Consider the following 25,785-nt stretch of genomic DNA (forward strand, 5'->3'; position numbering starts at 1 on the left):
CTCCCTACAAACTAGGTATTGATGGAACATATCTCAAAATAATAAGAGCTATTTATGACAAACCCACAGCAATATCATACTGAATGGGCAAAAACGGGAAGCATTCCCTTTGAAAACTGGCACAAGACAGGGATGCCCTCTCTCACCACTCCTATTCAACATAGTGTTGGAAGTTCTGGCCAGGGCAATCAGGCAGGAGAAAGAAATAAAGGGTATTCGATTAGGAAAAGAGGAAGTCAAATTGTCCCTGTTTGCAGATGACATGATTCTATATTTAGAAAACCCCATCACCTCAGCCCAAAATCTCCTTAAGCTGATAAGCAACTTCAGCAAAGTCTCAGGATACAAAATCAATGTGCAAAAATCACAAGCATTCTTATACACCAATAACAGACAAACAGAGAGCCAAATCATGAGTGAACTCCCACTCACAATTGCTTCAAAGAGAATAAAATACCTAGGAATCCAACTTACAAGGGATGTGAAGGACGTCTTCAAGGAGAACTACAAACCATTGCTCAACAAAATAAAAGAGGACACAAACAAATGGAAGAACATTCCATGCTCATGGGTTGGAAGAATCAATATCGTGAAAATGGCCATACTGCCCAAGGTAATTTATAGATTCAATGCCATCCCCATCAAGCTACCAATGACTTTCTTCACAGAATTGGGAAGACCTACTTTAAAGTTCATATGGAACCAAAAAAGAGCCTGCCTTGCCAAGACAATCCTAAGTCAAAAGAACAAAGCTGGAGGCATCATGCTACCTGACTTCAAACTATACTACAAGGCTACAGTAACCAAAACAGCATGGTACGGGTACCAAAACAGAGACATAGACCAATAGAACAGAACAGAGGCCTCAGAAATAACACCACACATTTACAACTATCTGATCTTTGACAAACCTGACAAAAACAAGAAATGGGGAAAGGATTTCCTATTTAATAAATGGTGCTGGGAAAACTGGCTAGCCATATGTAGAAAGCTGATACTGGATTCCCTTCCTTCCACCTTATAAAAAAATTAGTTCAAGATGGATTAAAGACTTAAATGTTAGACATAAAACCATAAAAACCCTAGAAGAAAACTTAGGCAATACCATTCAGGACATAGGCATGGGCAAGGACTTCATGACTAAAACACCAAAAGCAATGGCAACAAAAGCTAAAATAGACAAATGGGATCTAATTAAACTAAAGAGCTTCTGCACAGTGAAAGGAACTAGCATCAGAGTGAGCAGGCAACCTACAGAATGGGAGAAAATTTTTGCAATCTACCCATCTGACAAAGGGCTAATATCCAGAATCTACAAAGAACTTAAACAAATTTAAAAGACAAAAATCAAACAACCCCATCAAAAAGTGGGCAAAGAATATGAACAGACATTTTGAAAAGAATACATTTATGCAGCCAACAGACATACGAAAAAATGCTCATCATCGCTGGTCATCAGAGAAATGCAAATCAAAACCACAATGAGATACCATCTCATGCCAGTTAGAATGGCAATCATTAAAAAGTCAGGAAACAACAGGTGCTGGAGAGGTTGTGGAGAAATAGGAACGTTTTTACACTGTTGGTGGGAATGTAAACTAGTTCAAACATTGTGGAAGACAGTGTGGTGATTCCTCAAGGAATCTAGAACTAGAAATACCATGTGACCCAGCAATCCCATTATTGGGTATGTACTCAAAGGATTATAAATCATGCTACTATAAAGACACATGCACACGAATGTTTATTGCGGCACTATTCACAATAGCAAAGACTTGGAACCAACCCCAAAATCCATCAATGATTGACTGGATTGAGAAAATGTCATGGATGAAGCTGGAAGCCATCATTCTGAGCAAACTATCGCAAGGACAAAAAACCAAACACTGCATGTTCTCACTCATAGGTGGGAATTGAACAATGAGAACACTTGGACATGGGGTGGGGAACATCACACACCAGGGCCTGTTGTGGGGTGGGGTTTAGGGGAGAGATAGCATTAGGAGAAATACCTAATGTAAATGATGAGTTAATGGGTGCAGCAAACCAACATGGCACATGTATACCTCTGTAACAAACCTGCATGTTGTGCACATGTACCCTAGAACTTAAAGTATAATAATAATTTTAAAAAAGACAGACCAATTTCAAGTGTAATGACACCATAGGCTCAAAGTAAAGGGTTGCAGAAGGATCTATCATGCAAATGGAAAATAAAAAAGAGCAAGAGTCACTATTCTTATATCAAATAAAACAGATTTTAACCCCACAATAGTAAAAGGACAAAGAAGGACATTACATAATGATAAAGGTTGAAGCCTCATTCAACAAGAAGACTTAACTATACTAAATATGTGTGTACCCAATAATGGAGGACCCAGATTCATAAAACATGTTCCTCTAGACCTACAAAAAGACTTAGACCACCCAATAATACAATAACCACACAATAATAGTGGAGACTTCAACACCTCATTGACAGTGTTAGATCATTGGGGCAGAAAACTAACAAAGAAATTCTGGAATTAAATTTGACACTTGAACAATTGGACCTAATAGACCTCTACAGAATACTTTTCCCATCAACCACAGAACACACATTTTTCTCATCTGCACACAGAACATTCTCTAGGATTGACCACATGTTTGGCCATAAAGTGAGTCTCAATAAATTTAAAACAATCAAAACCATACCAACCATATTCCTAGACCACAGTGGAATAAAAATAGAAACTAATTTCAAGCAGATCTCTCAAAACCACTTGATTATATGGAAATTAAACAACTTGCTCCTAAATGACTTTTGGATAAACAATGAAACTAAGGCAGAAATTTAAAATTTTGAAATAAATGAAAACAGACACAACATACCAAAGTCTCTGGGATGCGGCAAAAATAGTATTAAGAGGAACGTTTATATTGCTAAATGCCTACATCAAAAAGTTAGAAAGATCTCAAATTAAGACTCTGTCATCACACCTAGAGGAGGGAAAGAAACAAGAACAAACAAACCCCAAAGCTAGAAGAAAAAAAGAAATAACTAAAATCAGAATAGAATTGAATGACATTGAGACCCTGCAAATCTAGAGACTCAATAAAACCAACAGTTGGTGTTTTGAAAGGATACATAAGATTTATAGACCACTAGCCAGATTAACAAAGAAAAAAGAGGGAAGATCCAAATAACCACAGTCAGAAATGAAAAAGGTGAAACAGAATACGTAAGATCCTCAGAGCTTTTTATGAACACCTCTACACACACAAACTAGAAAATGTAGACGTAATGGATAAATTCCTGGAAACACACAACCTCCCAAGATTGAATCAGGAAGAAGTTGAAACTCTGAACAGACCAATAGCAAGTTCTTAAATCGAATCAGTCATAAAAACATACCAAACCAAAAGAGCCCCGACCAGATGGATTCACAGCCAAATTCAACCAGATGTACAAAGAAGAGCTGAATTAATTCTGCTGAAAATATTCCAAAAAGTCAACAAGGAGGGACTCCTTCCTGACTCATTCTGTGAAGCCAGAATCACCCTGATACCAAAACCCAACAAAGACACAACAAAAAAGAAAACCACAGGCCGATATCCCTTATGAACATAAATGCAAAAATCCTCAACAAAATGCTAGCAAACTGAATCTGGCAGCACATCAAAAAGGTAATTGACCATAATCAAGCCTTCATTCCTGGGATGCAAGGTTGGTTCAGCATACATATATCAATAAATGTGATTCACCACACAAACAGAATTAAAAACAGAAACCATATAATTATCTCAATTTATGTGCAAAAAGCTTTTGATAAAATCCAACATCCCCTTATGATGAAAACCTCAACAAACTAGGCATCAAAGATACATACTTCAAAATGATAAGAGCTACCTATGACAAACCCAAGCCCAACATCATACTGAACAGGCAGAAACTGGAAGCATACCCCTGAGAATAAGGATGGCCACTCTCACCACTCCTGCTCAACATAATATTGAAAGTCCTAGCCAGAGCAATTAGGCAGGAGAAAGAAATAAAAGACATCCGAATAGGAAAAGAAAAAGTCGAATTATCTCTCTTCACTGATGGTATAATTCTATACCTGGAAATCCCTGAAGACTCAGCCGAAAGGCTCCTAGAACTTATAAATGACTTCAGCAAAGTTTTAGGATACAAAAATAAATGTACAAAAATCAATAGCATTTCTATATACCAATAAAATTCAAGCTGAGAGCAAAATCAAGAAATACAATCCAATTGACAATAAAATAAAACACCTAGAAATACATCTAACCAAGGAGGTGAAAGAGCTCTATGAGAACTACATATGAAACACTGCTGAAAGAAATAATGAATGACACATACAAATAGAAAAACATTTCATGCTCATGGATCAGAAGAATCAATATTGTTAAAATGACTATACTGCCCAGAGCAATCTACAGATTCAACATGATTCCTATCAAACTACCAACATCATTTTTCACAGATTAGAAAAAATTGAAGTCGTATGAAACTAAAGAATAGCCTGATTAACCAAAGCAATCCTAAGCAAAAAGAACAAAGCTGAAGTCATCACATTACCTGGCTTCAAACTATACTACAAGGTTACAATAACCATAATAGCATGGTACTGGTGCAAAAACAGAAACATAGACCAATAGACAGAATAGAGAACCCAGAAGTAAGCTACATGCCTATAACTATCTGATCTTTGACAAGCTGACAAAAATAAGCAGTGGATAAGGGATTCCTTGTTTAATAAATGGTGCTGAGACAGGTGGCTAGGCATATGCAGAAGAATAAAACTGGATACCTACCTCTCACTATATATACAAATTAACTCAAGAAGGATTAAATATTTAAACATAAGACTTCACCTGTTAGAACCCTAAAAGAAAACCTAGGAAATACCATTGTGGACATCAACCTTATAAAAGAATTTATGGCTAAGTACCCAAAAGCAATTGCAACAAAACAAAAATTGACAAGTAAGACCTAATTAAACTAAACAGCTTCTGCACACCAAAATAAACTGTCAACAGAGTAAACAGTCAGCTTACAGAATGGGAAAAAATATTCACAAACCATGTATCTGACAAAGGTCTAATATCCAGAATCTGTAAGGAACTTTAACAATTCAACAAGCAAAAACCAAATAACCCCATTAAAAGAAATGATTAGACACTCCTCAAAAGAAGACATGCATGTGCCCAACAAACATATTAAAAAACATATAAAAATCGGCCGGGCCTGGCGGATCACGCCTGTAATCCCAGCACTTTGGGAGGCCAAGGAGGGCAGATTGCATGAGGCCAGAAGTTCGAGACCAGCCTAGCCAACTCGGCAAAACCCATCTCTACTAAAAATACAAAAATTAGCTGGCATGGTGGCAGGTGCCTGTAACCCCAGCTACTCAGGAGGCTGAGGCAGGAGAATCACTTGAACCCAGGAGGCAGAGGTTGCAGTGAGCCGAGATCCTGCCATTGTACTCCAGCCTGGGCAACAGAGCAAGACTCCTTCTCAAAAAAAAAAAAATCGCTAATCATCAGAGAAATGTAAATAAAACCCACAATGACCTGTCATCTTAATGGCCATCAGTCAGAATGGCCATTATTAAAAATTCAAAAGTAACAGATGCTGGTGAGGCTGCAGAGAAAAGGGAATGCTTATACATTGTTGGTGTGAATGTAAATTAGTTCAGCCACTGTGAAAAGTAGTTTGGAGATTTCTCAAAGAATTTAAAGCAGAACTACCATTTGACCCAGTAATCCCATTACTGGGTATATACTCGAAGAAAAATAAATAATTCTACCAAAAAGACACGTGCATTCATATGTTCCTTGCAGTACTATTCACAGTAGTAAGGACATGGAGTAAGCCTAGGTGCTCATCAACAGTGGATTGGATAAAGAAAATGTGCCTATGCACACTAACTAGAAAACCTAGAAGAGATGGATAAATTCCTGGACACATACAGCCTCCCAAGACTGAATCAGGAAGAAATTCATTTCCTGAAGAGACCAATAGTGAGCTCTGAAATTGAATCACTAATAAATAGCCTACCAACCAAAATAAGTGCCCAGGACCAGATGGATTCACAGCTAAATTCCACCAGACGTACAAAAAAGGGCTTGTCCCATTCCTATTGAAACTATTCCAAAAAAATTGAGGAGAAGGCCCTCCCCCGCAACTCATTCTATGAGGCCAGGATTATCCTGATACAAAAACAGAGGGGGGAGGGATAGCATTAGGAGATATACCTAATGTTAAATGACGAGTTAATGGGTGCAGCACACCAACATGGCACATGTATACATATGTAACTAACCCGCACGTTGTGCACATGTACCATAAAACTTAAAGTATAATTAAAAAAAGACCTGGCAGAGGCAATAAAAAAAAGAAAACTTTAGGCCAATATCCCAGATTAACTTTGATGCAAAAATCCTCAAGAAAATACCTTAATCAAAATACCACAATCAACTAGGCTTCATCCCGAGGATGCAATGTTGGTTCAACATATGCAAATCAATAAAAGTGATTCATCACATAAACAGAACTAAAGACAAAAAAACACATGATTTTCTCAATAGATGCAGAAAAGGCTTCTGATAAAATTCAACATTCCTTCATGTTAAAAACTCTCAATAAACTAGGTATTGAAAGAACATACCTCAAAACAAATCCACAGCCAACATCATACTGAATGAACAAAAGATGAAAGCATTCCCCTTGAAAACCAGCACAAGACGAGGTTGCCCTCTCTCACTACTCCTATTCAACATAGTGTTGGAAGTCCTTGCCAGAGCAATCAGGCAAGAGAAAAATAAAGGACATCCAAATAGGAAGAGAGGAAGTCAAACTATTCCTGTTTGCAGATGACATGATTCTATATTAGAAAACCCCATAGTCTCAGTCCAAAAGCTCCTTCAGCTGACAAACAACTTCAGCAAAGTTTCAGAATACAAAGTCAATGTACAAAAATAACTGGCATTTCTATACACCAACAATAGCCAAGGTGAGAGCCAAATCAGGAAGGCAATCCCATTCACAATTGCCACAACAAGAATAAAATACCTAGGAATATAGCTAACCAAGGAGGATCTGTACAATGAAAATTACAAAACACTGCTCAAAAAGTCAGAGATGACACAAACAAATGGAAAAACATTCCATGCTTATGGATAGGAAGAATCAATATCATGAAAATGGCTATAGTGCCCAAAGCAATTTTCTATTTTGTTATTCCTATCAAATTACCAATGACATTCTTCACATAACCAGAAAAAAAGCTATTTTAAAATTCATATAGAACCAAAAACGAGTCTGAATACCCAAGGCAATCCTAAGCAAAAAGAACAAAGCTGGAGGCATCATGTTATCCAACTTCAAACTATACTATAGGGCTATAGTAACCAAAATGCATGGTACTGGTACAAAAACAGGCACATAGACCACTGGAATAGAATAGAGAACCCATAAATAAGGCTGCATGCCTACAACCATCTGATCTTCAACAACACTGACAAAAACAAGAAATGGGGAAAAGATTCCCTATTCAATAAATGGTCCTGGGATCACTGGCTAGCCATGTGCAGAAGATTGAAACCAGACCTTTCCCTTACATCACATAGAAAAAATAACTCAGAATGGATTAAAGACTTAAACGTAAAGCCCAAAACTATAAAAACCCTTGAAGATAACCTAGGCAACACCATCCTGGACATAGGAATGGGCAATGATTTCATGACAGAGATGCCAAAAGATATAGCAACAAGAGCAAAAATGGACAAGTGGGCTCTAATTAAACTTAAGAACATCAGCACAGCAAAAGAAACTGTCAACAGAGTAAATAGACAACGTATAGATGGGAGGAGATATTTACAAACTATGCATCTGACAAAAGTCTAATATACAGCATCTGTAAGGAACTTAAACAAATGTACAAGAGAACAACCACATTCAAAAGTGGGCAAAGGAAATGAACAGACATTTCTCAAAAGAAGACATACATGTGGCCAAGTATATGAAAAAAAGCTCAATATCATTGATCATTGGAGAAATGCACATCAAAACCCTCTCACACCAGTCAGAATGGCTACTATTAAAAAGTCAAAAAATAGCAGATACTGGTGAGGTTGTGGAGAAAAGGCAACAGTTATACACTGTTGTTGGGAGTGTAAATTAGTTCAACCATTGTGGAAAGCAGTGTGCAATTCTTCAAAGAGCTAAAAGCAGAACCACCATTTGACCCAGCAATTCCATTACTGGATATATACCCAAAGGAATATAAATACCGTAAAAACACATAGATGCAAATATTCACTATAGCACTATTCGCAATAGCAAAGACATTAAATCAACCTAAATGCTAATCAATGATAGCTTGGATAATGAAAATGTGGTACATATACAACATGGAATACTACGCAGTCATAAAAAAGAATGAGATCATGTCTTTTCTGGGATCATGGATGGATCTGGAGCCTATTATCATTAACAAACTAATGAAGGAACAGAAAACTAAATACCACATGTTCTTACTTAAAAGTGGGAGCTAAATGATAAGAATTCATGAATACAAAGAAGGAAACAACAGACACTAGGGTCTCCTTGAGGGTGAAGGGTGGGAGGAGGGAGAGGAGCAGAAAAGATAACTATTGAGTACTAAACTTAGTAACTGGTGATGAAATAATCTGTACAACAACCCCTCCTGCCCGTCACATGAGTTTATCTATATAACAAACATGCACATGTACCCCTGAACCTAAAATAAAAGTTTTAAAAAAGAACAGTTTGGCAAAAATTATACTGCAACTAAAATTGTATTTGGTAGAGTTTGTCCAACATTTAATGGATGAATATAATTAACCCTATCTGGTAGGTCAATTCTTTCATCTACCTATGAGAATACTCTTAAGATAATCCATAATAATAGACCATTTTGTTTCCATTCTTCTAAAAACTAAAAATAAAAGTCAAATGGCCTTTAAAAATGTGGTACATATGCAGTGTGGAATACTACAGAGCCATAAAAAGGAACAAAATCATGTCCTTTCCAGCAATATAGATGCAGCTGAAGGCTATTATCCTAAGCAAATTAACCCGGGAGCAGAAAACCAAATACGTTGTGTTCTCACTTACAAGTGGGAGCTAAATATTGGTCATTCATGAACATAAAGATGGGAACAATAGACACTGGGGACAACTAGAAGGAGGAGAAAGAACAAGGGGCAAAGGCTGAAAAACTACCTATCAGGTATATGCTGACTACCTGGGTGATGGGATCATTTGTACCACAAACCATCTCACACAAAATACCCATGTGACAAACCTGTACATGTATGCTCTGAATCTAAAATAAAAATTGAAACAAATTTTTAAAAGAATATATACAGGTAAGTGTGAACGACAAGTGTCAAAATGGCCTGAAACTGTCAATAACAATTCTGGCAAAATCCATGTGGTAGGGAGTGATTTGGGTGGAGAACAACATAGAGCTGATATGGTAAAATTAAATAATAATAATCTCACGGGAATAAATTGGGAATTGGGGAGATAATGAAATCAGTTTTGGAACTGTGCAAAACTTTATCTGGTGAAGGATTGAAATCTGAGTCTCAATAAACAAAGAAGCAGCACTCATAATATAATTTACAGAAAGAAAACACAAACAGCAAACAAATATAGCTTTAAAATGTTTAGCCTCTCTAGTGGTTTAAGAAATAAGAATCCAGATGATCTTAAGTTACTATTTGCTACTTATTAAAATAAAAACAATAAATATATAAAAACAAATATATTTATATATATTTATAAAAATGTATATAAATATATATACAAAAATATATAAAAATTGTGTATATATAAGTAAACATATGTGTATATTATTTATATATATGTATATATAATGTATATAGTGTACATCTATGTATGTTTGTGTGTGTATATGTATATTATGTGCATATATATATATATATATATATATATAAAATGTAGTGCTGACAAGCCAGAGGGAAAATGGTATATTCAATTCCCGTTACTCACAATAAAAACAGTTACAGTTCTAAAACCAAATGAAAAGAAGGAAGGAAGGAAGGAAGGAAGGAAGGAAGGAAGGAAGGAAGGAAGGAAGGAAAAGGAAAGGAAAGGAAGGGATTGGTTCACTTTCCCGGGAAGGAGGGAAGAAGGAAGGAAGGAAGGGAGGAAGAAGGAAAGACGGAAGAAAAGGAAGGGATTGGTTCACTTTCCCAGGAAGGAGGGAAGAAGGAAGGAAAGAAAAGGAAGGAAGGAAGGAAGGAAGGAAGGAAGGAAGGAAGGAAGGAGGGAAGGGAGGGGATTTGTTCACTTTCCCAGGAAGTAACCTCTGGTTGAGAGTGGGCCCCATAGCACGTCTGTGCTTATCTACACCTTGCTTTGCTGATCTTGTTACTCTTTAGTGCTATTAAGTAATGATCTGTGTGTGCTTTGTATTCCCTGAGTAGATGGCAATCTCTTCAAAGTAAAGCTCTGTGCTCTCCATTCATTCCACAATTCCTTCTCCAACTCAATTGTGACCATGATTAACTTTGTTCACTCAAAACATTCAATTATATGCTTGCTGAATAATAGGGGAAAATCTTGTGGTTATTTCCACATAGATTTGGGAGGTAAAAGCCAAGGTAATATGGCAGAAGAAGAATTTGCTACATGTAAGAGTTTTGTATGGCAGAATTGGCATTTTCAAGTCAGAGAAAAAACAACTGATTACCTATGAGGAAAAAAAGTATGTTCAATCTTGATACCATATTCAAAAATAAATTATAGATAAAGTCCTAAATATTTTTTTTAAAGTTTAAAACAACTTATTTGTTTCCTTGGGCTTGGAAGAAAAATTAAAGTAAAAAAATAATAAATTAGACCACACCAAAATAAAAAGCTACTGTATGAAAAAAAGACATTTTAAAAGATGCTAAAAATCCAGGGACAGGCTTTAAGAAAGTATTTGTCATATATGACAGGCAATTATTATCCAGGATATAAAAAAGTATGAATAGGTAAGAAACATTCTAGTTGGTAAGAATGTAAAATTGTGCAGGCACTATGAAAAGCAGTGTGAAGTTTCCTCAAAAAATTAAAAATAGAATTACCATAAGGCTCAGCAATCCCACTTCTGCATATACATCCAAAAGTATTGAAAATAGGATCTCAAAGACATATTTGCACACCCATGGCCATTGTAATATTATTCACAATAGCCAAGAGGTAGAAGTAACCTAAATGTGCACAGATGAGTTAATGGATAAGGAAAATGTGGTATATACACACATATAATGGAATGTTATTCAGCCTTATAAAAGAACATCTTGTCATATGCTACAATATGGATAAACCTTGAGGACATTATGCAAAGTGCAATAGGCCAGTCACAAAAATGATAAACCTTAAGGACATTATGCAAAGTGAAATAGGCCAGTCACAAAAAGACAAACACTGCATGATTCTATTTATATAAGGTATGAAAAGTAATCAAATTCATAGAAGCAAAAAGTAGAATGGTGGTTGCTGGGTCTGGAGATAGAAGAACGAAGGGGAGAATTATTCAATGGGTATAGAGTTTCAGCTTTGCAAGATGAAAAAGTTCTGGAGATCTGTTGCACAATAAGGTGCTTATGGTTAACACTACTGTACACATAAAAAATGGTTAAGATGGTAATCTTTATACTATGTGGTTTTTTCCCACAGTTAATAATCAGAGCTTTAAATCTCAGTTTGAGAGAAGCTTTCTATGTAAATACTCCAGGAAGAAGATAACATTTGGCTTATATTCAGTCGTAGATATAAGTGCGTGATATAAGACCTTATTCTAATAGCAGGTTTTCATAGCAGGAAGAATGGCTGGGAGCTTGAAACTTTGGGGCTTCTGAAGGGGCAAGTGGGTGCAACAGTGATCCAAATGGGTAAGCAAATGCTGTTGCCGGTGCAGTAGGTCAGCGATGTCTGTAATGGTGAGGAGGGCACATTTAGGCATTCACCAATATGTTTGATTGGTAGATCGTGTTCCTATACAAAATTTTCCAAGGAGTCAAGGAATGTTTGGAAAATGATTTTTTTTTTTTTTGAGTCAGGGTCTTTCTCTGTCACCCAGGCTGGAGTGCAGTGCACTACGCTCACTGCAGCCTCCAATTCCAGGGCTCAAGCAATACTCCAGCCTCTTTCAGCCTCCTGAGTAGCTGGGACTATTGGCATGCACCACAATGCCTGGCTAATTTTTCTTTACTTTTAGTAGAGACGAGGTCTTGCTGTGTTACCCAAGCTGATCTCAAACCCCTGAGCTCAAGTGATCTGCCCACCTAGGCCTTCCAAAGTGCTGGGATTACAGGCATAAGCCACCATGCCTGGCCTTGACATGCTTTTTTTCTTATTTTTAAATATCTCTAGTTACTTAATTTGCTGAAAGCTAAATTTAAAAAAACTCCGCGTTGCAGGATAATACTTAATACTGTGCTAAGTGTGTTTCCCATTGCAGAGCAGTATCACCATACTTAGTATTAAGAAGGTTATAAAATATCAAAATTTTAAATGAACAAAGAGAGTATGAAAATTATGGAATACTAATGTCATCTTTTGATGGAAGAACATGGAAACAAAAACAGGACACTCAAATCAATTTTTCTTAAACTGTAACTTTATTTGGGCAAGAGAATTTTCCTTAAATAAAGCTATCATTTTTAAACACCTTAGGACAAACTATTTTTTCAAATAAAAATTTATGTCAGAATAGTCTTGCTTAAGTGGTTTTCTATTCTACCATTTTCTCATTATTATGAATATTTGCTTTATTGATATATATATCTCAGTTACTCCCTGTGACTAAACTGCTCTCTCTACTTGAAATCAGAAGACTTATTTTAGGTAATTTAAAATTTATATTAGCACAGTGTCTATAACAAATTGGTAATGCAGATTTATTTTAAAAAAGAGGAAAAGAAGCATTCTAACAGAAAAAATGGTCAAAGAATATAAACAAGCACTTTCAATGATTAAACAGTGGCTGTAAATATATTGCTAAATATGTAATCAGCTTTATGCAAAATTAAAACAATGAGATACTGTATCTGGCCATCATAAAGGCAAATATTAAATAATAATAATATTGAGCAGTTATAAAATTGCATGAAAATAACAACTCTCATATACTGCTGGTAAAAGAATAAATTGATGCATTTATTTTTTTAGAATAATTTGGCAGTTTCTATTAAGTTAAAGATGTGCATGCTATGTGATCCAACTGGAGAAACACTTGCATAAGCATATGTGGAGATGTGTCATGATCTGCATAATTCCATGTGGTATTTTTGTAATAATGAAAAATTTATGAATAATGAATGATCATTACTTGAGGAATAGTTAAATAAAATGTGATATATTTATACACTAGAATTACAGTAGTTAAAGCAATAAATTACACCTGTATACTATCAACGGAATTAAATCTCCAAAAATTACTACTGAATAAGAAAAAGAAAGTTTTAAAATAGATACAGTATATAAATGTATGTTATAAAATATTATAAAACAGAAACCAGTCTTTTACAGCAATGTAAATGGAACTGGAGGTCATTATCCTCAGTGAAATAACCCAGAAACAAAGTCAAATACCATGTGGTCTCACTTATAAGTGGGAGATAAACAATAGGTACACATGGACATACAGAGTGGGATAACAGACGTTGAAGACTACAAAACGTGGGAGGAGAGTGAGGACTGATAAATTACCTATTGGGTACAATGTTCCCTCTTCAGATGATGGTTACACTAAAAGTCCAGAGTTCATCATGATGCAATATATGCATGTCAGAAATCTGCTCTTGGACCTCCTAAATATGTACAAATGAAAATTTTTAATGTAAACATGACATAAAACAATTGTATTTTTAATCTATGATACGAACATATAAAAAGAAGTCTGGAAGGATGCACAGCAAACTCTTAGTAGTGGCTTTCCCAGAAACTGTGAAAGGGAAGCATCCTCTTAAATGCCCAGAACTGACCCAGGGCCACTTTGAATACATTCTATTGGTCAAAGCAAGTTAAGGTCAGTCCAGCTCCAAGGTGACTTCCCCTCTTCATGGGAGGAGCAGAAGGAGTGGCATGCACCTGCTGTGGGGTGGTGGAATTGATGGCAACCATTTTTGGAAATTGTCTACTGTATTTTCCTTCCCCCATTTTAGGCAATTGGCACCCTCCAGCTCTTGGCTCCTTTGCTTCCCTCTATATCTCCCATCAAATTTTGCTTTACAGAAAGATTTTGTAGGAATGTTTTAAATGTTTAAATTGTGGATTTAAAACAAGTCATGTCACTCCTAACAGGACATTTACATTTGATATCTCTCTCTGATCATGGAAATAAATGCTCTACCTCTCTTTAAGGCAAGTTCAGGCATCAGCAAGTGGGGGAAGAGCTTCTTGGAGTCTTGCTATTAAGTCTCATCTCACCATTTCTAAGTGCTTTACCTCCTCCACCTTCTTAAAAGCTGGCTGGAGATAAAAGGGTAATGTCACCCTGGAAGGACTGAGCTCTTAATTCACAGATGTTGCTCCACAGCTTGGGTCTCAGCTTCTGATGACTTGTTCATTGTTATCTGGAACAGAACCGTCCTGTAACCACATTCCCATAGCTTTATGATCCACAATTAGGAGATTGACTATGTCAGATTACCAAATAGAAGGAGAGAGACAATAAGAATTCATTTAGTAATCTATCCAAATATATTTGTTGAGATCCATGTAGCTGAGAGCTATGCAAAATACTGGGTGTACCAGTAGAAAACAAGATAGGCAGCATCTGTCCTCACAGAGCTTATGGTCTGGTGGGCTATACAGACAAGGAGAAAATATGGGTAATATGTGTTAGGTATAAATAAAAAGAAATTATGAGGTGCTACAGGAAGACTATGCGGAGTCTAATTAGTGGTATGCTTAGTCTAATTACTGGCTCTACCAAAAAAAATTCAAAAAAGGAAAGATAAAAAGGAAAAAGCTCCTGATTTATAGTATTTGTCAATTTCCATGGTGCAAAGATTCCCACCAATTTCAAGCAGCAACATGATATCACTGAATGGAGTTACAAAAAAATGAACGGTACTTTTTTCTTATCCACATGGGCTGTATTCCAAGACCCCCGATGGATGCCTGAAACCATGGCTAGTACTAAACCCCATGAACACTATGTTTTTTTCTATACATACATACCTATGGTAAAGTTTAATTTATAAATTAGGCGTAGTAAGTGGTTAACATCTTATAATAAAATAGAACAATTATAACAATATACTGTAATAAAGTTATATAAATGTGGACTTTCTCTCTCTCAAAATACATTATTGCATGTAATATTTTCAGACTGTGGTTGACCGTGGGTAACTGAAACTATGGGAAGTGGAGCCATAGATCAGCAGGAACTATTGTACAGGCCAACAACAGGGCCCTATCAGATCTAAGCCAGTTAGGGTAGGAGAATGGGGATGTCAGGAAGGCTTTCTGGAGGAAGAGCCATCTAAGATGAGAACTGAAGGATGAGGAAGAATGAGTTAGATGAAGACGGTCACAGAGAAATATTCCATGTGTAGACAATGCATGTGTCAAGGCCTGAAAGGCAAGAAAGGACCTTGCACACCTGGAGAATGACTAATCAATGTGGATCAAGGGCATGGTGCTGAGTGATATGTGTGTGTGAAGGTAGATGGGGAGGGGTGTGTGTACATGGGCTTTGTATGTAGTGTGGTGTGTATATATGCATGAAATTGTGTGTAAGTGTGTATAGTATGTTATCTGTATATGTTATCTGTGCTTATGCACATGTGCATTTAGTACAATGAGAGTGTGTGTATGTGTACATGCATGCTGGTGTCTTATTCAACTCCAGCTGCCATAACAAAATACCATACACTGGGTGGATTGAACAGCAGATATTTATTTCTCACAGTTCTAGAGGATAGGAAGTCTGAGATCAAGGGGGCAGTGGATTTGGTGTTTGGTGAGAGCCTCTTCCTGGCATGCAGTTGACTACCTTCTCACTGTCTTCACATGGCAGAGAGAGAGCTATGGTCTCTTTCACTTCTTATAAGTACACTATTCTCATTACAGGAGCCCTACTCTCATGAACTCCTCTAAACCTAATTATCTCCCAAAAGCCCTGCTTGCAAATACCATCACTGTTATGGTTTGGCTGTGCCCCCACCCAAATCTCATCTTGAATTGTAGCTCCCATAATTCCCTCATGTTGTGGGAGGGACCCAGTGGGAGATAATTGAATCATGGTGGGGGGGGGGGTTCCTCCATACTTTTCTCATGGTAGTGAATAAGTCTCATGAGATCTTATGGTTTTATGAGGAAAAACCCTTTTCATTTGGTTTTCATTCTTCTCTTGTGGGCCACCATGTGAGACATGCCTTTCACCTTCTGCCATGATTGTGAGGCCTCCCCAGCCATGTGGAACTGTGAATCAATTAAACCTCTTTCTTTTGTAGATTGCTCAATCTTGTTATGTCTTTAACAGCAGCATGAAAATAAACTAATATAATAAATTGGTACCAGTAGAGTGGGGCACTGCTGAAAAGATACCAAAAAATATTGAAGCAACTTTGGAACTGGGTAACAGAGGTTGAAACTGTTTGGAGGGCTCAGAAGAAGACAAGAAAATGTGAAAAAGTTTGGAACTTCCTAGAGATTTGTTGAATCGCTTTGACCAAAATACTGATAACAATATGAACAAGGAAATCCAGGCCGAGGTGGTCTCAGATGGGGGTGAGGAATTTAGGAACTGAAGCAAAGGTGACTCTTGTTATGTTTTAGCAAAGAGACTGGTGGCATTTTGTTCCTGCCCTAGAGATTAGTGGAACTTTGAACTTGAGAGAGATGATTTAGGGCTTCTGGCAGAAAAAAATTTTTAAGCAGCAAAGCATTCAAGAGGTGACTTGGGTGCTGTTAAAGGCATTCAGTTTTAAAAGGGAAACAGTATAAAAATTTGGGAAATTTGCAGCCTGGGAATGCAATAGAAAAGAAAATCCCATTTTCTGAGAAGAAATTCAAGCCAGCTGCAGAAATTTGCATAAGTAATGAGGAGCCGAATGTTAATCCCCAAGACAATGGGGAAAATGTCTCCAGGGCATGTCAGAGACTTTTGCAGCAGCCGCTCCCATCACAGGCCCGGAGGCCTAGGAGGTAAAAATGGTTTCGTGGGCCAGGTCCAGTGTCCCTCTGCTGTGTGCAGTCTAGGGTCTTGGTGCCCTGTGTCACAGCTGCTCCAGGCATGACTAAAAGAGGCCAAGGTACAGCTCAGGCCATGGTTTCAGAGGGTGCAAGCTCCAAGCTTTGGCAGCTTCCATGTGGTGTTGAGTCTACAGGTGTATAGAAGTCAAGAACCGAGGTTTGGGAACCTCTGCCTAGATTTCAGAGGATATATGGAAATGCCTGGATGTCCAGGCAGAAGTTTGCTGCAGGGGCAGGGCACTCATGGAGAACCTCTGCTAGGGCAGTCTAGAAGGGGAATGTTGGATGGGTGCCCCCACACAGAGTCCCCACTGGGGCACTGCCAAGTGGAGCTGTGAGAAGAGGGCCACCATCCTCCAGAACCGAGAATGGTAGATGCACCAACAACTTGCATCATTCACCTGGAAAAGCCACAGACACTTAACACCAGCCCATGAAAGCAGCTGGGAGAGAGGCTGTACCCTGTAAAGCCACAGGGGTGGAGCAGTCCAAGACCATGGGAACCCACCTCTTGCATCAGCATGACCCAGATATAAGACATGGAGCCAAAGGAAATCCTTTTGGAACCTTAAGATTTGACTGCCCCCCTGGATTTCAGACTTGCATGGGTGTAGCCCCCTTGTTTTGGCCAATTTCTCCCAGTTGGAATGGCTGTCTTTACCCAATACCTGTGCCCCCATTGTATCCAGGAAACAACTAACTTGCTTTTGATTTTACAGGCTCATAGGTGGAAGAAAACTGCCCTATCTTGGGACTGCACACTTTTGAGTTAATGCTGAAATGAGTTAGGACTTTGTGGGACTGTTGGGAAGGCATGATTGGTTTTTAAATGTGAGGATATCAGATTTGGAAGGGGTTGGGGTGGAATGGTATGGTTTGGCTGTGTCCCTACCCAAATCTCATTTTGAATTTTAGCTCCCATAATTTCCTCATGTTGTGGAAGGGACCCCATGGAGATAATTGAATCATGGGGGAGTTTTCCTCCATACTGTTCTCATGATAGTGAATAAGTCTCATGACATCTGATGGTTTTATAAGGGGAAACCAATTTCACTTGGTTTTCATTCTTCTCTTGTCTGCCACCATGCGAGAGGTGACTTTCACCTTCCGCCATGATTGTGAGACCTCCCAAGCCACGTGAAACTGTGAGTCCACTAAACCTCTTCCTTTTGTAAATTGCCCAATCTCTGGTAAGTCTTTATTAGTAGTGTGAAAAAAGACTAATACAATCACATCAGCGGTTAGTGCTTCCACATATGAATTTGGGGGAAACACAAATATTCAATCCATAGTAGTGTGTGTATCACTGGTAAGACAAACACAGGGCTGGGATGTCAAGAGTTGTGTAAACCAGTAGGTCACATCTGGACCCTCTGCTTTAACACAAGATTCTGCCCAATCTTTGGGGCAATCTGTCTTTCAGGGAGTTTTTTTTTTTTTTCTCTTGAGACAGTCTTGCTCTGTCACCCAGGGTGGAGTGCAGTGGCGCAATCTTGGCTCACTGCAACTTCACCTCCCAGATTCAAGTGATTCTCGTGCCTCAGCTTCCTGAGTAGCTGGAATTAAAGGTGCACCACCACCCCTGGCTAATTTTTGAATTTTTAGTAGAGGCGGGGTTTCGCCATGTTGGCCAGGCTGGTCTCAAACTCCGGACCTCAGACGATCTGCCCATCTTGGCCTCCCAAAGTGCTGGGATTACAGGCTAGAGCCACTGCACCTGAGCCAGGTGATATTTTAAAATATCATAGGAATCCAGCTGTTTTACAACTCTTGATAAATTTCCCACTAGCTGCAGCCTCCTTTTTTGACCCAGAGAGTCTCTTGGGGTGATCCAGTTCAGTTCCTTGGTGTTTTCTGATGGTAGAGATTGGATGGAAGGAAGGGCTTTCCCAGGATCACCTGGTAGGAGGTGGTGACTAGCACTCAGACTTCCAGAACCTCAATCCCTGGTTTTTCTTTTTCTTTTCTTTCTTTCTTTCTTTTTTTTATTGAGACAGAGTCTCGCTCTGTCGCCCAGGCTGGAGTGCAGTGGTGCAATCTCGGCTCACTGCAACCTCCGCCTCCCTATTCAAGCAATTCTCCTGCCTAAGCCTCCGAGTAGCTGGGACTACAGATGTGTGCCACCATGCCTGGCTAATTTTTTGTATTTTTAGTAGAGACAGGGTTTCACTGTGTTAACCATCTCCTGACCTCATTATCTGTGTGCCTTGGCCTCCCAAAGTGCTGGGATTACAGGCATGAGCCACCATGCCCAGCCAGTCCATGACTTTTCTACTCTCCCATTAGTAGAGCTGGAGTCAGTAGTAACATCATATAATTTAGTCAACCCTTGATTCTAAACAACTAGCCAAAATAATGACAAAGCTCTACTAAACAATATTTTGTTTTATCACATTTTAAAATAGAAAATGGTCCATGTGATGAGTACTTTTCATAGGCAAATAATTATTTGGTAAAATAATCCAATTTCATTTTTTCCTTTTTCTGCACAGCAAGATGAGGAATTCTATTATCTTAGCAGCAGCTTTACCCTTTCATCAACCCATCAGCATAGTTTCTTGCTATAGGAACTTAGATTATTGGCTTGAGACTTTTCCTCATTTCTTTTTTTTTTTTTTTTTGAGACAGAGTCTCACTCTGCTGCCCAGTCTGAGATGAGTGCAGTGGCATCATCTCAGCTCACTGCAAGCTCCGCCTCCCAGGCTCATGCCATTCTCCTGCCTCAGCCTCCCGAGTAGCTGGGACTACAGGCGCCCACCACCACGCTTGGCTAATTTTTTGTATTTTTAGTTGAGATGGAGTTTCACCATATTAGCCAGGATGGTCTTGATCTCCTGACCTCATGATCCACCCACCTTGGCCTCCCAAAGTGCTGGGATTACAGGCATGAGCCACCATGCCTGGTCAACTTTTCCTCATTTCTAATACAAGCATTTAGTGCTGTAAATTTTCCTCCTAGCACTGCGTTGAATGCATCCTCCATATTTTAATATGTGAGTTTAAAATTTTCATTCAGCTCTATGTATTTTAAAATGTCATTTTATGCTTCTTCTTTGACTCATGGGTAACATAGAAGCGTGTTGTTTAATTATCATTTATTTAGAGATTTTGCTATTGCCTGTTATTGATTTTTAATTGATTCCATTATGGTCAGAAAATGCACTCTATATTATTTCAATTTTTTAAATTTGTAAGGTTTGTTTTATGTCCCAGAATATGATCTATCATGGGAATATGAAAAAACTGTGTTTTTCACTGTTGCTGGCAAACTGTTCTATATATATATCAATTAGAACCTGTCGGTTGATTGTGTTGTTTATATCTTCTATATCTTTGCTAATTTTCTATCTAGTAGTTCTATCAGTTTCTGAAAGGTGGGTGTTGAAGTCCTCAACTACAATGCAGATATATCTGCTTCTCCTTTCTACTCTTATCAGTTTTTGCTTCTTGTGTTTTGAAGCCTATTGCTTGGTATGTGCATGCTTAGGCTTATCTCTTCCTGATTAATCGATCCTTTATTCTTATGTTCATGATAGGAAAAATGGACACCTCTTGTCTATAGTAATTTTATTTTCTCTAGAGTCTGTTTTACCATATATTAATGTAGATACTCCTTCTTTATATTATTACTAATTTTTGTATGTATATCTATTTCCTTCCTTTTATTTTCAACAAACTATGTCATTGAACTAGAAGTGAATCTCTTATAAATGGCATATAGTTGGGTCATGGTTTTTATTCATTCTCCAATCTCTGTTGATTGGTATATTCAGACCACTAACTTATAAGGTAATATTGATATATTAGTGCTTAGGCCTACCATTTTATTATTTGTTTTCTTTGGTTCTTGTTCCTGCTTTGCTTTTCTTGGGTTCCGGTGGGTTACTTAAATATTTAAATACTTAAATAAATTCATCTTAATTGATTTATAGTGTTGTTGAATGTATGTCTGTGTATAGTTTTTATAGTGGTTGTTTTGTATATTACATTAGACATATGTGACTTATTGCAGTCTATTGGTATCAGCATTTAACCACCTTGAATGAAGTGTAGACACATTACTTCTATTTAGGTCCCTTACCTTCCACATTAAAAAAATATCTTTATCTTGAGTATCAGTATTTTTTTTCAATCAAAAATGTATTTATAAAACTCATTAAGAACAGAAAAGTCTTATATATGTGCCCATATTTCTTACTTTCCTTTGTTTCTTCTTCTTTCCTGATACTCCAACATTTGTCCTTTTATCATTTACTTTGTGTTTGAAGAACTTCCTTTAGTCAATCTTTAAGAGTAGGTGTGCAACAAATTAAAGGTTTAGCATTTAAGTTTGGAGGATAGGAGCTGTATTCATTTATTCTTATACTGCTATAAAGAAATATCAGAGACTGGATAATTTATAAAGAAAATAAGTTTAATTGGTTCATGGTTCTGCAGGCTGTACGGGAAGTATGATGCTGGCATCTGCTTGGCTTCTGGGGAGGCCTCAGGAAACTTACAATAGTAGTGGAAGGTGGAGAGGGAGCTGGCACTTCACAAGGCCAGAGCAGGAGGCAAAGAGAGAAGGAGGAAATGCCACACACTTTTAAACAACTAGATTTTGAGATCACTCACTCAGTTTCACTATGACAGTACCAAAAGGTATGGTGTTAAACCAAAACCATCCCCATGATTCAATCACCTCCCACCAGGCCCCACCTCCAACATTAGAGATTACAATTCTACATGAGATTTGGTGGGGACACAGATCCATACCATATCAAGAGGCTTCTGAGGCTTCTTTTTAAAATTTCTGTTATTTTTTTCTTGGTATAGTTTTTGCCTTGTGGCTAGCTTTAATGTATGCTGATCTAGTTTGCTTTTATAAAAATGTTTAGTTTAAAATAAGTTTTTCTAAGTACTATTTTTTTTTTTTGCATCTTGGTTAGATGATCCAGTCCTACCTGTATGGGCCCAGAACATCAAAACATTTAATTATGACTATACCACTCTGATTAATCTTATTTCATTAAGACATAAATTGCAAAACTTTGAGCTATACTGACCTGGTCCCAGAAAGATGTAATTAAGACACGTTTAGGAAAATAAGCAACCATACCATAGACTGGGAAAATATATTGGCAATCTGGACATGGATCCATATTTAAAGAGCTTCTACAAATACACAATAAAAAGACAAAACCTAAATTTTAAAAATGGGCAAAACATTTGAATACACACTTCACAAAAGAAGATACATGAGTGACCATTAAACACATGAAAAGCTTTCAACATTAGTTGTCAGAGAAGCAGAAATAAAAATCATAATGAGTTACCATTTCAGACCCTCTAGAAAGGCTAAAGTACAAAAGACAACACCAAATGTTGGCAGGGCTATGGAATCAGTAGAAGTTGTAGGTAGTACGAGTGGAAATGAAAATGGTAGAAACACTGTGGAAAACTATGTAGAACTTTCTTATAAAGTTAAGCATATACTTACCCTATGACCCATCAATCCCCCTAATCGTTCATTCATAATCAATCCTTAGCACTCACATGTTTTCCTTGCCCCCATATTTTCTCTGCTTTTTATTTTACTATTCTCATGTTTCTTCTATTCTCTCATTTTCCATCTTCAATGGATTCTTTCAAACTCACCATAAAAGACTCATTTCTTCCACATTCATTCTAGGTGGTATATATGTGATGCCAAAATTATAATCATCATAATAATTTAGGATTAAATATCTATTTTGCCAAAATAAGATGGCAATTATTTTCATGATGATGGCTATAGATGTTAGCTATGTGTCAAAGGTAACAATGAAAATGGAACATATACCAATATAAGACAGACAGTATTTGGATTTTAAATTTTGTTTCATGGACAAATAACACAACATTCTTTAACAATAGATCAAAAATCACATCATAGTCATTTGAAAAGTTCATTTATTATATACCAATATACACTTTCTGTAATAAAAAAGAAGCCTCCCAATACATTGAGCCATCTTATAAATGAAATAAGAAAATAAAATTTTCATCTGTTTACAAATGGGGTTAAATTAATCAGCACAAGCTATCATATGTATGTCTGCCCTGCAGTATATATGAATTTTAATCCTGGTTATGAAGAAAAAAATGGTGCTTTATTATTTGGCACTATAGGATGCTCTTGAACATTCAGAAGATACCTTTTTCCACTTTTTATTTTTGTATACTCTTTAGATGAGTGAAAATGTAAATATATCTTAAAGATGCTATTTGGCAGATTTTTTTCAAATAGTAGTAGCTCAAAAGTTATGATACTTTCTAGTAATGCTCAATTTCCATAACAAAGTGCACTATTTTTACAGTATTATGCCTCTAGAAAATAATGCATAAGACCAATATATTTTCTTAGGCACAGTCCACAAAATTTATTGAAATATGATTTAGTATTATCATACGTGTATGATACTTGTATTTCATAATTGGCTTTACTAAAATATAAAATACACAAGTGTTCTTACCATGATTTGAAAAAAAGGTAGTGAACTCCAGAAGTTATAGGCTGTGAGTAGGAATTTTTAAATCCATTTTATGTAAGTTTGTTATGGAAGTGAGCAAGAATGATCGTGTGCATTTCTTTGTAGTGTTAGCACTTATACTTTTACGGAGAACCACTCAACACTGTATTAAATGGCCAATGAATGTCAGCAAACACCTGTGTGAGCTAAACTGAACTAAATCCTATTTTAGATATGCTAAATTAAAAGAACAACTTTAGTATTGATAATAATTTGCAAAAAGAAACTTATTTTCTTGTAGATCATCCTATTATTGTAAATATTGAAGAAGAGCATTGCCGAACTATATATAACTTAGGTTTCAAATTTAAATTATCCCCAGACATTTGTAGACAGATACATATGAATGGATTTTCGAGCCCACCAACTTAATTTCCTGCCCCCACCCCCAATAATATAAATGCTTTGACTGTGAAGAAAGAAAACTACACATGTAAAAAATAAAAATCAAATGTACCATACATTAACATTCTGATGACTACAGAATAAGATTATATACATAAACATATAGCAAATCACAGTTTCCTGCACTGAATGTTTATCAAATAAAAATGTATCAAACAATACTGGGTAGTGTATCTCCACGATTGTGGTCTTCTAAAAATTCTGAATGAGGATGGAAGACGAGAGGGAGAGCATTGTTCAATGACAAAAGTATGACAAGAGGATTTAGGAATAACATGAAAAAGCAGGTGCTTTCTAGAACAGGCAGTTTAGCTATAAGCATTATTTTTGTTGTTGCTCTACGATTGAAATAAAGCCCCTCTCTAGTGTTTTAACATTTAAATATAGATGTTTTAACATCTACAAAAAATCTATTGAATATAGAAGTCACAACTCAATGTCACAAACAGGGTGGGCAAAATATTATTTTGCTGTTGACACTGAGATGCTCTAGACTGGTGTTTGGCCATTCATGTACCTTACAGAAACAGTTCCTAAGACATGCCTTTTGCCTCTGTTAGTAAACAGACCAGAGACTTTGGTGCAAGACTGACAGAAGGCATTAAATGGTGATAGCTTTGCCACCAGGGCATTTTTGTTTGATGTTCTGAGAATGCAAATGTTTGGTACTTTTTTAGGGGGTGCAGGGTGAGGAGACGGCAGGGGAAAGAGTACTATCTGATGATTGTTACATGCAGTTACCCTTATTCTGCTTGTAAAGCAGCAAAAATACACCTTCATCATCTCACACTGCTCTAGTAAAACCTGGGCAGAAATGTGCACCACAGGTTTTATTTTAAACACATACACAACCATCCTTGACAAAAACAGTGATTTTCCTCTTCTGCAGGTGCCTGGTGATATTACTGGTAAACATCTTTGGAATCTTCCTGTTATTTCCTATGAATAACATTCCAATCAAGATAATTCACATGTCTTTTGGAGTATAACTTGCAACCATTTCCAATAGAAAAAGAAAGTATTTTTCCTTGTGTTAGTGATGCTTGGAATTTGGAGGATCATAAATCCAGTCAATTATAATGAGTGCCATGCTTCCAATCATGAAGATGATTCCAACCACAAGGAAAATTAAAGCCTGTAATTCAGAGAGACTTTGTTAGGAACTCAGAAACCATACTTAGAACAATTTGTTTTTTAGTTGTTTACATAATGTGGCAATCTGATCTAGATATTGAGCCATATTATTCTTAATATCTCAGATGCCCAGTCCTAACCTATCAGTCAATTTAGAATCCTAGTTGAAGAAAGAAGAGGAATACAGTGGGGAGATACAACCTACAGGTTCAACAATGGAGTAATAGGTAACTGATTTAGTACATCAAGATGATGGAATACACTGTGATTATTAAAAATCAAGGGACAGAAAAAGATTCAATAATCTAGAGAATGCTTACAATCTTTTAGGTGAAAAAGAGCAGGTTATAAAAGAATAGCATATATGATATGATTCTAATTTTATAAAGCAAACAAAACCAAAAGCTTAATAGATGTGGCAACAAAAAAGTGTATATATGT

At 37.0% G+C, this 25,785-nt stretch overlaps 1 protein-coding gene across 2 annotated transcripts in view; it reads right to left on the minus strand.

Annotated features, from left to right (window-relative positions):
* Positions 1-24,573: 24,573 nt before the first annotated feature.
* SLC38A4 (solute carrier family 38 member 4) overlaps positions 24,574-25,785 on the minus strand; it is a 59,936-nt gene continuing 58,724 nt past the window's right edge. Inside the window, exon 16 of one of the 2 annotated variants that reach the window (XM_030822681.1) lies at positions 24,574-25,345. In XM_030822681.1, the coding sequence (XP_030678541.1) occupies positions 25,244-25,345 (102 nt within the window). In that variant the 3' untranslated portion in view covers positions 24,574-25,243. The remainder of the gene's footprint in view (positions 25,346-25,785) is intronic. The other variant, XM_030822682.1, reaches the window with a different exon arrangement.

The sequence above is a fragment of the Nomascus leucogenys genome, chromosome 11, assembly GCF_006542625.1.
Source record: "Nomascus leucogenys isolate Asia chromosome 11, Asia_NLE_v1, whole genome shotgun sequence".
Taxonomy (NCBI): Eukaryota; Metazoa; Chordata; class Mammalia; order Primates; family Hylobatidae; genus Nomascus; species Nomascus leucogenys.